General features: G+C 58.8%; 1 protein-coding gene across 3 annotated transcripts in view; it reads left to right on the forward strand.

Annotated features, from left to right (window-relative positions):
* The window catches only part of PTPRU (protein tyrosine phosphatase receptor type U), a 266,338-nt gene that overhangs the window by 222,511 nt on the left and 31,042 nt on the right, over positions 1 to 12,785 (forward strand). For 2 of the 3 annotated variants that reach the window (XM_065421874.1, XM_065421873.1), the window contains 6 exons: positions 3,130 to 3,206; positions 4,862 to 4,879; positions 7,807 to 7,843; positions 8,930 to 9,027; positions 9,124 to 9,240; positions 11,531 to 11,685. In XM_065421874.1, coding sequence (XP_065277946.1) covers positions 3,130 to 3,206; positions 4,862 to 4,879; positions 7,807 to 7,843; positions 8,930 to 9,027; positions 9,124 to 9,240; positions 11,531 to 11,685 — 502 coding nt within the window. The remainder of the gene's footprint in view (positions 1 to 3,129; positions 3,207 to 4,861; positions 4,880 to 7,806; positions 7,844 to 8,929; positions 9,028 to 9,123; positions 9,241 to 11,530; positions 11,686 to 12,785) is intronic. The other variant, XM_065421875.1, reaches the window with a different exon arrangement.

Below are 12,785 nucleotides of genomic sequence, written 5' to 3' on the forward strand. Positions count from 1 at the left end.
GAGCAGCGCCACAGGGAATCCGTGACAAATGGTGACCCGGAGTCGTTCAGCCCAGGACCTGGACTTGAACTGTTCATTTCAGGACTGTCCTGTCCATCACCCTAGTGGACACGGCAAGCGGAAACCCACAGGAGCGAGTCTCCGAGCCCGGGTCTGCAGACTCATGCTCGTGTTGCGGCGCTAGAACCAGCTGCAAAGACGTTTGGGCTCAGGCCGGAGCTTGGGGCGGGGGACGGGTCCAAGCGTCCGCTGGAGGCCGAATGTCTCCCCAGCTCTGTAGACCTGGGCTCTGCGACTCCCCGCTGCGGGTTTCTGCTTCATGCCCCCTTCGAGGCTCCGGCGGCCATTTCAGAGCCGTTCGCGCTCCGTCCCATTCTCAGAGAAGTTACAGTTCAGTGCAACTTCCTTTTTGTTTGGGGCTCCCCAACTGCTTTACAGAAAGGAGGAATCAGAGGCAACGATGCAGCAAGAGGCCGAAGCAAAGGGCAAGAGAGCTGTTTCCGCACCGAGCGCTGTGCAAAGCTCAGGGGAGAGATTCCTGTTTCCCGGTCTAGGGCTGCTGTGGAATTCCCATTGTCCCCCGGGGCCATATTCCCATAGCCTGGAGCATGGCATGGCCGCGTCATTTGCATCTTCGGTGCTGGGCCCGGCAGTGCAAGCCCTTGTCAATCCCCGCGTTCCTCTCTCCATCGCAGCCCCCAAAAGGGACACACGAGGGCGCTTTCCTGTGCCGCGGGCTCACCAGGAAAATGGAACTGACCTGTGGATTTTGTGACATCCAGGCCAATCTGTCGGGGATAGAAATTAGGTCAGGAGGCTGAGTTTGGGGCTAACCCCAGGCCAGACTGGTTTATACCAACGACCACCAGCCCCCTCCCAAAGAACCTCCTTGCTCTGTCGGCTGCCCCACTCGGGGGGTAGGGGAGGATATGTCGGGGAGACCTGCCCCAGTGCTTATCCCCTTGCTGTGATTTAGGGGGTGATGTGGGGTGCACCCCAAGAAGGAGTGAGTCAATGGGCCAGGCGGGGGTGGGGCACAAAAAAACAGTTTGATCCAAAGGGTATCAAAGCCCAGCCAAAGCTGTGTCACCGCATTGAAGCTGCTCTGAAATACCTTTCCCCCCCCCACCCCCCGGTTATTTTTATTGCTTCTAAATATAGCCGGCTCCTCTCTCTGCTCTGCAAATTGCTGCGGGTTGTTCACATGGCTGCAGAGTGGGAGCAAATTGTGTCAAGCGCGTCACAAAGGCCAACCACAGGCGCCTCTGCTCTGGGGGAGGGAGAGAGGAGACCTCTCAACTCCTCCCTGCTCGCACCCCCTCTTTCTGCCCCGGCATCAGGTGAAGGTTTCTCTTTCTAATGGCAGCGGCTCCCACTGCTCCCCTAGGGTAACGGCCTGGGGGCTCCTCCTGCTTTGGCTGGCGCATGGGGAGGAGCAATCCCGCGATGCCTGCTCTCCTCCCAGCTCGGACGAGCAATCCGGCAGCCCGAGAGGGGAGGAACAGGCTGCTTTGGCCGGCGCTGCGCGACCTGGGTGGAACTTTGCACGGCAGGAGGCGCTGCCACGGTGGGCTTGGTACGGTCCCTCACTGGCGACCGTCACCCAGTGCCGCCCTGCACGCTGCGCCCCGCGAGAGCTGTGACCAAGCTCTGCCGCCCCGTATGCTGCTGTGATGCCCATTGGGCCGAGTGCGTTAACCGTAGGCCAACCCCACGCCTTCAAAAATCACGGGTCAGGCCCTAGCAGTCACGGGACTGGCTGAAAACTCATGGGATTTTAAAGATGATCAACACTGGGGTGTTTTTCACTGGCCTTTGGGTTCTGGGCCTTTGGGCTGCACTCAGGTCCCGTTTCCCTGCATCTCTCTGCCACCAGGGGGGGCTAGGAACTTCCTCCTTTACAGAACCACAGGTTGAGTCTCCCGCGAGCACAGGACTCCAGGAGCTGGGGCCTTTCCCGTCGAATGTCACGAGGCTCAGGACACAATCCTGGGAGTTGGAAACGTGACGTTAACTGAAGTCATTGGATGTAGACGGGTGGATCTCCGAGCGGGCCTTGGCCCTTACTTGTGCCCAAAGGGAGGCTCCTTTGCACGCCGGCCCCTGGAGGGAGCGTTCACTCTAAGGGTGGGCGGTGAGATGCTCAGCACCTTGCAGAGCCAGGGGTGGTTCTTTGCTGCCCTACGTGCAGCTCCCTTGGCATCCGGGGCTCCTGCCGCGTGGCCTGAGCTTGGGTGCAGCAAGCAGAACGCTAGGCCCAGGGCGGCTCCCTGCGGCGCCCGCGACACCCGAGTCTGTGAGCCCGGCTCCTTCCTCATAGCCGGGGCACTCTATGACTGTCGGGCTCCCCAAGGATTTGCCCCGCAGACCTAGGGCCCAACGAAATGCAGATTAGGGTGGGCCAGAGCCCATCATCTGGGGAAATTCGGTATCATGGTCAGCAGTTCTCTGCTCAGGAGAGGTCCTGGAATAGAACAGCAGGGAATGGCAGGGGGCTACGGGTCAGGAGTGAGGGGCACCGATGGGGGCAGGATTGGAATAGCAGGGGGCTACGGGTCAGGAGTGAGGGGCACCGATGGGGGCAGGATTGGAATAGCAGGGGGCTACGGGTCAGGAGTGAGGGGCACTGATGGGGGCAGGATCGGAATAGCAGGGGGCTGCGGGTCAGGAGTGAGGGGCACCGATGGGGGCAGGATTGGAATAGCAGGGGGCTACGGGTCAGGAGTGAGGGGCACCGATGGGGGCAGGATTGGAATAGCAGGGGGCTGCGGGTCAGGAGTGAGGGGCGCCGATGGGGGCAGGATCGGAATGGCAGGGGGCTGCGGGTCAGGAGTGAGGGGCACCGATGGGGGCAGGATCGGAATGGCAGGGGGCTGCGGGTCAGAGCGAGGGACATCGGTGAGGCTTGGGGTGGGAGAGAGGCAGGACTGGAGTAGCAGGGGGGGCTGCAGATCAGAAGTGAACGTGCATCAGCAGATCTTTGATGAGAAGCTGCATCCCTCCAAGGGGAGCGCTAGGAAGGGTGCCAAGAGCTGGGCTGGAGCTGCGCAGGGACCACGGCCTGTTGTCTCCGTCCCTGCCGCCCCCTGTCTGCACCATCACAGCCTTTTTGTCTGACTTGCTCTCCAGACGATCGTCATCGAGTCAAGCTGCACCCGCTGCTCGGGGACCCCAATTCGGATTACATCAATGCTAATTACATCGATGTGAGTACCCGGGGGCTCTGGGCCTGACCTCGGCGTCCCCGCCATGCGCTCGCGGAGGGGTGGGAAGGGCAGCGTGGGGACCTCGCAGTGCCCGTGTGTGGCCATGCATGTTCTGCAAGGGACGGTTCTGCAAGTCCAAGCAGTGCGTGGAGGGAGGCGGGATCCCCCGGGAGGAATGTCTGAGGTTTGTCTAACTAACCCACCACACCCTGCATGACAGGGCCCAGGGCCCAGCACAGCTCTGCTCCCACAGCCTGCCCGGCGTGTGCTCTTTGGCTCTCGCTGTTCCTCCCAGCAGCGCCCCAGGACCCCATCTCCCCCTCCTCCTCCTGGGCTCCTCTCTCTCTCTCTCTCTCTCTCTCTCTCTCTTTCATTCATTCCTTCTTTCTTCCATGGTCTTTTCCTCCCCACCCCATGGACCAAACTCTCTCCCTGTGTGTGGAGGGCACCAGAAATGGAATATCAGGGGAAACGCCAGGTCGGGCGGAGGGCACACGCGGAGCTGAGTGGGGAGCCCATGGAGTGATGGGGGTGTACCGTGGGTCGGGCTGAGGGGCACACACAGGGCTGGGTGGGGAGCTCAGGGCTGGGGTAATGGGGTATCTGGTGGGTCAGACTGAGGGGCACAGGCAGGGCTGGGTGGGGAGCTCAGGGCTGGGGTGATGGGGGTATCCAGTGGGTCAGACTGAGGGGCACAGGCAGGGCTGGGTGGGGAGCTCAGACCTGGGGTGATGGGGGTATCTGGTGGGTCAGGCTGAGGGGCACACACAGGGCTGGGTGGGGAGTCCAGAGCTGAGGTGATGGGGGTATCCGGTGGGTCAGGCTGAGGGGCACACACAGGGCTGGGTGGGGAGTCCAGGGCTGGAGTAATCAGAGAGGGGTGCATGGGCGGGGTGATGGGGGTATCCGGTGGGTCAGACTGAGGGGCACAGGCAGGGCTGAGTGGGGAGCTCAGGGCTGGGGTGATGGGGGTATCCAGTGGGTCGGGCTGAGGGCCACACACAGGGTTGGGTGGGGAGCCGAGGGCTGGGGTGACGGGGGTATCCAGTGGGTCGGGCTGAGGGGCACACGCAGGGCTGAGTGGGGAGCCTAGGGCTGGAGTAATCAGAGAGGGGTGCATGGGTGGGGTGATGGGGGAAGCTCTCCTGGATCGTGCCAGATGTATCCATCCCTCGAGTCGTTTGCATGGGAATTCAGTCCAACCTCAGTCCATGGATGATTATATGAAGCGCCGCAGCGGTTCTCCTGAGCCTGCCAGCACCGCTCAGTTTGCAGCGCGGGTGGGAGAACCTGGCAAACCTGGGGGCTCGCGCAGAACTTCTTTGGCAAGTTCTTTCCTGAACCGGAGCCAAGGGCCCTCATTCCCCACCCCCCATCGCAGCTGGGGGTCCCCCTGGCTGAGCATTGCCCCCATAGGGTCTAGGGGGCTGGGCTGTCCCGGTTAGTGATTCTGCCCAGCTGATCTAATGGGGTAGCAGGAGCAACGCCGAGTCCCCCATGGGCGGTTGCTGCTTCTCCTTGTCTCCGCTGTCTGTCGTCTGTGACCCGCTCCCACGGCTGCTGTGTTCTAATCCGTCTCTTGGACTGTACCTTACTAATCTGCCTGTCTCTGGTCTCTTTTTCTTTTCAACTTGTGTCCGATTGGGATCATTAAGATTCGGATAAACCGAGAAGTAAGTAGCCTGTATCCCTCTCCTCTCTTTCCCCCCACTTTCCTTTACTCCTCCCAAGACACCAACCTGGGGACTTCCTTCCAGCTTGTGCTCTGGCCCTGGTGCAAGTGGGGTAGGTGTGTACAGGTGCCTGTTAGACGGCACTCAGCTGCCCCTCAGGAGACTGCGGTTCAAGTCCTGCCTGGGCCAGAGACTCCGTGTGTGACCTGGGCTGGGTCACTGCCCCGCCGTGTGCCTCGGTTTCCCCGCTGTACACCAGGGATGGTACTTCCCTGCCGCACAGCGGGGTTATGGCCTGGTTCTCGTTTGCACGCTCTGCATAGCTGCGGCAATGCAAAGGGGCCATAGGGTGCACACGGATCACATGTGCCCCCACTTTGAGGTGGCTTTGCCCTGGCTGAGTGGTGTAAAATGGCCGTAGTGCCAGTGGGAATCAGGCCCAGGAATGGCACATGGGTACAGAGGAGCGATGGCCACAGAAGCAGACAGAAAGGACTGGATTGTCGTCGGCACTGAGGCCTGGTTTACGTGGGAAAGATTTTTCAGTGTGACCTAAGATGTGACTTCAAACTGGTGCAGGGCTATGGGTCTGTGTCTCCGGCCGACTCGCGAGGGCTGCTTGTGGTTCAGCTTACAGAGCTTGGGAAGAAGGTTAAACTAAACGAACGATCCAAAAGAAGCGGCTCATTTTTCAAATCGAGCTGGGATGTTTTTCTAAAGCTCTGTGCAGGGGAATGTCTTGGGACAGGTCTCTGGCCTGTGTCCCACGGGGGGTCGGGCTAGGTGATCCCGATGGTCTCGTCTAGCCTTGGAACCTATGAGTCAGTCCTGGAATAAGTGTGTCCACGCAGCACTAGCAGGGACCTCTTGGGTCCTGGAGTCCAGCCCCCTCCTATCACAGGCACCCCCTCATATCTGTCTGGGTCGCTCCACCGGTCTCACACTGTCCCTCGCAGACAAGGCTCTTTACAGCCCTGCAGTAGCTGGAGAGGTCTGTGCACCAGTGAGAATCAGGCTGGCTCAGCGTCCCCCCTTCCACACCCGATCGCGGTTCTTTCTGACGGAGCAGGGGGGGTCTGTTTGTACGTCTGCCCACCAGTCAGGCTGCCGTCGGAGGGGTTTTATTTCCTTATTGATCTCCAGCAAATGCATCATTACAGTCAAGTCAGCTTCTCCCATACCAGCAAACCCAGCCTTGGAAACCAATCCTGCTGAAATTGCACGTGATGGGTCTGCCTCTGGAGCCCTCCTGGTTCTGTTATTGGCCTCGTTAAGATTTGCTCTTCCCTGCTTAGAGTTAGTGACGTTTGCAGTAACTGGCTCAGAGGACTGAGGAGAGTGGGGCCATGACACGGGCCCACGTGGCTGCTTCGGACTGGGATATTACGAATAGGGCGGTCACGGTGACATTACCCGCAGCCTTCAAATGTTTGTCAGTGCTGCTTGTGTAAGCAGGAAGCCTGTGACCGAGACGCCTGGCCCCCGAACGCCCAGGCCAGGGCTTTGATTGCTGTGGGAGACGGGAGAAGGGGCCAGGTGAGCGGCTTCCGACAGCAAATTGGAGTAGAGAGTGGGGCGGAGGGGGGTCGCAGAGTCTGCTCCAGCACGTCGGTGGGGTGACCCTGGGTGATTCTACAGTGAAATCTCTCTCTCCTCCACCCCCCCTCCCCCTTTGAGGTCTTGTTTCCCCCCTTGGACTCCTCTTCCTCACCCGACCCTTTGTCAAATTCCTGCCCCCCTCTCTGATTGCCCGTCTCTCCCCTCTTCCGAGGCCTCTTCGCTCCCTCCCCCGTTCACCCCCGTCCATCCCTCCTCATTCTTTGCACTTCCCAGCCCTCTCCCTTCTCTCCCCCGCCCTGCAGAAGGGGGGCTGCTCTCGCGCTGCTGCCTACCCCTAGCTACCGAGAGAGGAATTCCCCAGGGTCATGCCCATGTGCCAAACACCTCTCAGGGGTGGTGTAGGTAGACGTAATCCTGCTTCAGCGTAAGGGGATGGTCTAGATGGTCTCTTGAGGTCCCATCCAGCCCGGCTACGTCCCCACTTGGTGCTCCGGGTGTGATCCCCAGCTCACACGTACTTGTGCGAACTCTCACCCAGCTAGTGTGCTAGAAATAGTAGTGGAGCCGCGGTCGCACAGGCAGCGGTGACACGGGCTAGCCGCCCCGAGTAGATATCTGTGGGGTCCTGGCTATCCTCTGCTGTCATGGCCTGCGCTACCATAGCTCCGTGAGTCTGTCTCTGCAAGCTGGGCATCACGCTGTCAGCTCCTGGTGCGGACCAAACCTAGGGGATGATGTCAGAAAGCCCCCGCCTCCCTCAGGGGGGTCTCTGGAGTTTGCCTAGCGTCCTTATTGGCATGGACTGGGGGTGCGCCTGTTGATCCTGGCTGGGAACCTGTGTTTAAGGAAGGTTGTGTCTGGGGGCTTTCAGCTGATAGCGTCCTTTAGAGAATGCAATGAGCCCCCAGGTCCGGCCTGCTGGAAACTCTTAGCTTATGCATGGAGCATCGGGGAGTCTCGGCTCGAAGCCAGGCGTCCTACTGACTAGCCTCTGAGGGCAGTCAGTCTCTCTCAGCCTGGCATTGTCCGGGACCCAGGAGAGTTCTGAACAAGAGGCTTTGGCTTCCTTTATGCCCAGTTCAGATACCCGTGTTCAGAGGATGGTGTTTGTGCAGAGATCACTGCAGGGGAAATCTCACCAGCCTGAGCCTTCCCCCTGCCCGGGGAAATGCACAGTGCTGCCAAGTAGTCACCCTGTGCCACGGGCTTTACCCACTCACCATGGTCCAGTCCTCTGGCGAGCTGGTCATCAGCCCGGTCAATAGGAACAGGGTCTCCATGGCAGCCCCCACTGAGGGTGGCTCGTCAGCTGTGTCTCGACCAGGTCTCCTTCCCTAGAGGTTTAACAGAATCTTGTTCCATTACAGGGTTACCACAGATCCAACCACTTCATAGCCACTCAAGGTAAAGTGCCTTCCACCTCCGGGCTTTGTCTTCCATCCTTTGCCTCTCCCAGAGCCATTGGACAGATGGTGACCCACAGCTTTACCCCCAGGGGATGTGGTTTGGAATGTGTTAGACAGGAGATTCAATCCGTGGTTCGGTGCAGGGTGGGCTGGACACTGGAATTTCTGATCCCAGCTCAATAGCACCAAACCAAACGCCGTCTGGAAATTCCCTAGTGAATAATAATCACTTGCGATCCTCGCGTCCAGCCCCGTTCTCCCTGCAGGATGCCCGGGGCCTTTGCAGGCCAAATGGGTCACAGCAACACGACAGAATTATTTAGGCTTGAGCCGAAGCACGTTGAAGTTAATGGAAAGACTCCGGTTGACTTCAGTGGCCTTTGGCTCAGTCCCAAAGTGGAGACGACTACCGGGTCTGATTGAAATGGAGACCAATGAACTGGCTTCTCTGTGAAGGGAGGTTCCATTCTCATTGGCTCTGGGCTACGTCAGGGGACCACACCACGTCAGTGGCTCACCAGGACTGCGCTCAGATCAAAAGATTCCAGCTGTCACAACCAGCCCTGCAATTATAAACGAGTTCACACAGCTCAGTGCTCAGGAGCAACCCTACCATAACATGAGACGCAAAGCTAGCACCCGTGGGCAGCCTTGTCAGAGCCCACCCCTGCCTGCAACCCCACTGCGGGCAAGCAACCCTACCATAACAAACCGGCGTGCACAGCCCATCTCTCACCTGCAGCTCTACAACAGCAAGGCAGTGCACGCAATTCCAACACCCGCATGCAGCCCCATTGAGTGTAAGCAACCCTACAATAACAAGAGAAAGTGCTGTCAGCAGGGGAAGATACCATTTCAGTGAGGAGACACATTTTCGCTTCAGACTCCCAAGGGGTTTTATTTACCAAAAAAAGTGAACAGGGGGAAAGGGAAATAGCATGATATTGAGACTGGAGGCTCTTCAGAGCCAGGCCTGCCTGTTGGTATATGTCTATACAGATCCTAGCCCACTGGGGCCCTGATCCCGGGGAGGCATAGTGGTTTCCTCTACGGGGTCTCAGTTCTTTTCCTCTTTGTCCTCCAGGCCCCAAGCAGGAAATGGTGTACGATTTCTGGCGCATGGTGTGGCAGGAGCACTGTTCCAGCATCGTGATGATCACCAAGCTGGTGGAGGTGGGAAGGGTAAGGGACCGGTCCCCTTCCTCTCCCCGACGGCTTTGGCTCTGCTAGGGCCCGTCCTCCCGCGGTGCTACAGCCTGGTCTGTTTGCTTGTGGCAGGTGAAGTGTTCCAAGTACTGGCCGGACGACTCCGAGATGTACGGAGACATCAAAATCACCCTGGTCAAATCAGAGCTGCTGGCGGAATACACCGTCCGGACGTTCGCCCTGGAGAGGGTAAGCGCCTGCTATGGGCTGGCTCATCCCCGTGGCCTGTTCTATCCCAGGTTAGGTTGCACCCTGGCTTGTATCAGCCAATCCCCTGTGCTTCCCAGGGAAGGGGATGCAGCCAGCAAGCACAGTCTGCAAGCTCTTTGCAGATGCTGGGGACCAGGCTAATCCAGGGACTGACATACAGAGAGCTACCACCACGCATGTGCATCTAGAGCCCAGCAAACAAACCGTGCTCTCATATACAGCAGTGTAAACCTGGCGTAACTGCCCTGACTTCACGGGAGTCACTCTGGATTACACTGGGAGCAGAATTTGGCCCAGGATGCTGGGGTTGGTCTTGATATGCTGAAGCGGGTTAGTTGTTCACCAAGGGCCTGAACCAAAGCCTACATCAGTCAACGGACAGACTCCCATTGACTTCAACGGGCTTGGGGTCAGCTCTGTAAGGATGAACTGGTTGGAGTACCCGCTACAAGACCTAAGGTCCTCCACTCCTTTTCTGGCCAGGGCAGCATCGCTCTTTACAGTACATTCTTCTGGGCTGTGTCCTGGCCCATTTAAATGCCCCAAAGAGTGGGGCTTCCCCCCCTTCTCCTGGGGAGCCTATTTCTCTGTCCGCTCCGTCTCACCGTGGGAAGATTGCTATTTGCTTGCTGTTCAGCGTGAGGTTCCTGGGGCTCGGTTGCACCCCAGGACTCCTCGTGAGACTCTCTGTGCCCCACTCCAAGCCATGCGCTGCGTCTCTGGCCTATGCTCCTGGCCGTCAGGCTGGTAGGAGGTGGACTCCAGGTTCTTTATTTACATGGTCACTGTTGATGATCTAATTTCAGGGTAAGCACCATGTAATTGCAGAGGGAATGAACGATTGTTTCCATCCTCTAGTGTGGAGTGCAGGTTGCATGGCAATTACTGTACTGTACGGGACCTTGGGACATAACAAGTGTAATGTACCCCCTAATCTACAGGAACATGAAATTACTGTCTCGTTACGAGCTAGGGACCAAACAGCTTCCTGGAAACGAGTGCATTCATTACCAGGCCATTCCTTGGTGCCCCGGAGGCCTGTGCAGATGGGCTGCTTATCACTGGTTGTCTGTTTTTAACGCCATCGTCGCTGACGGAAAAAGAGCCGAGACCATGTGGCTGTGGGGTACCAGGAACGTCTGGCCATGGCACTGCCAGCTTGCAAGGCTTAGCAGTGGCTAAGGGGGTTAATCCACGGGGTCCACGCAGAAATGCCAGTGCTGTATCCTGTTAGGGGGCACTAGAGGTATGGGGCAAGATTCTTCCCTCTGTTTACACCAGGGCACCGTGTGTGTAAATTATCACCCTAGACCCCTAAGCCAACCCTAACCCGCTAAACTAACTCTAACCCGCTAACCCATACCTAGCCCTGGCTGCCCAAGGTGCAGGGGCCTGGAGAATCACACCCACCCCTGTCTGTTCCTGAGTGACCGCACACTCGACAGAGCCTGGGCACGCTCACCCCAGGGAATGCGATGACACGGCCGGCGGGGAACAGGCATATTCTCATACATGACCACAGGAGTTAACTGGCTGTTAAAATGCTGCTGTACCTTGTTCCCTCCCAGCCTCGCTGGTGACGTAACGGGAGCAATGTCAGGGTAGGGTCTCCTGGCATGATCCCGCTGAGTGCAGCATGCCCGGCCGGTGGCTCGCACACGCCCATCCTGTCGTCTCCGGGGTGCAGTGAGGGGGCAGCCGGAAGCCTGTCCTGGCCGTGACACAGTGACCCCAGGACTCTGGCTGCCCGGGGAGTGCTGGGGATGCTCCGTGTCAGAGACGGGGCGGGGGGAGGGAGTTTGAAGAGCAAAGCCCTCATGCAGCTCCAGGCAGGGGGTAGTGGCACAGGGACCTGCACTGGGGAAGGAGGGTGTCCCAGCGTGGAGGAGAGGGTGGCAGTGCTGAACGGATGCACACTCGGACTCACTGCCTCAGGGCCGGCAACTGGGGCTGGCCACCTTGCCTCCCAGCCCGTCCAGGACAACAAGAACCTACGCCTGGGTGCATCCCCGCCCCCCCACTGAACCAAGGTGCAGGGCCAGGGAGGAGCCTGCTCGGAGGGGCAACCTGCCCAGTGCTCCAGATCACTAGCGTGTGAGCCAGCAGAGCCAGCCCCAGCGATCTGGGTCTGGTGGTTCCATCCGCTGCTGCCTGGAATCCAGAGACCGCTGCAGTGAGTCTGGGTCTCCATTCCCCTTCCTTCTCCAGGTCCTTGGCTCCTGCCTCCGGGATTCCTCCGGCCTCACTCTGCCTTGTGCTTCCTTTGCAGAGGGGCTACTCAGCGCGGCACGAGGTGAAGCAGTTCCACTTCACATCGTGGCCCGAACACGGGGTGCCTTACCACGCCACCGGGCTCTTGGCCTTCATCCGGAGAGTGAAGGTTTCCACGCCCCCCGACGCAGGGCCTATAGTCATCCACTGCAGGTAAGAACCAGCCGCAGCCGCGGCTGCTTGGAGACCCCCAGAGATTTCACTGCCGGGCAGTGGAAGGGGGCGCAGCGCTCATAGGCAGCATGCGACCCCTGCGTTTGGAGAGGCTGGGCGTGAAGCTCCCGAGAAGTGGGAGGGCTTGAGCAAGGGGAACGGGGCCCGCCCCAGTAGAGTCTTGTCCCAGGGCGCTTTGGCTTGGAGCGTAGGACACTTGGATTGATAGTAAAATATTTCAGAGGGGGCTATGAAATGTGTGACTTGGCTGCATAAGAAGGGCGGCTGCGGCAGGTAAGGAGCCTCTGGTTTATGGCTCGGGTTGGATGTCCCTGCATGAACGTACTGAGCCGTAAAATGTTCTTACCCAGGCTGATGGGTAGCAGGCGCCTCTGAAATAGGAGGCAGCCAGGGGAGGGTGTGTATTTCAAGCACTCGCGGCTTGGAGCGCTGCTCAGGGGCCTGAGTCTTCTCCTGACGTGAATTTTACAGGCCAGTGAAATGAATCCAGGTTGGCCCAGAGCCTGAAAGCACCTGTTCAGGCTCAGTACAAACGTCTCCCACGCTGCCCCCTCCAGGCAGCATCTCCTAACCCTGCTTCGGAGCGTCCCCCGTGACGCGAGAGTGTGTTGTTCAGCCCCCCTGGCCCGTTAAACTCAGGCCGCGCTACTGAGATTCATGGAGTCGAAAGCCAGAAGGGACCATTGTGACCCCCTCTGGAGCACAGGTCGTAGAACTCCCACCAAATCATTCCTAGCACAAGCTTTGCCACGGAGGCCGGTGAGTCCCGGCTGTGATGGGTTTTTCATGGGAATGTGGACAGCTGACCACTTGAAAATACTCGATTTAAAACCCTCTTTTAAAGTCCTCTTTTAGGGGTTCCCCCCACAGCCACCTTTCACAGAAATGCAGCCACTTCTAGGGTGGAGCAGGGCAGCTATTTAGCAGCACATGGCAACACAGCTCAGCAGTTCAGGACGGGATGTGGAAGAGAATATTGAGTCACTGTCACTGGCTGGTCCCCTGTGAACTAGCAGCAGCTAGTCCTGCCTACCTTGGCCTTCCTTCAGGCTCTCAGCTCTCCCCCCAGTGCTTCCTTC

The sequence above is a fragment of the Emys orbicularis genome, chromosome 23 (assembly GCF_028017835.1).
Source record: "Emys orbicularis isolate rEmyOrb1 chromosome 23, rEmyOrb1.hap1, whole genome shotgun sequence".
NCBI lineage: Eukaryota > Metazoa > Chordata > Testudines > Emydidae > Emys > Emys orbicularis.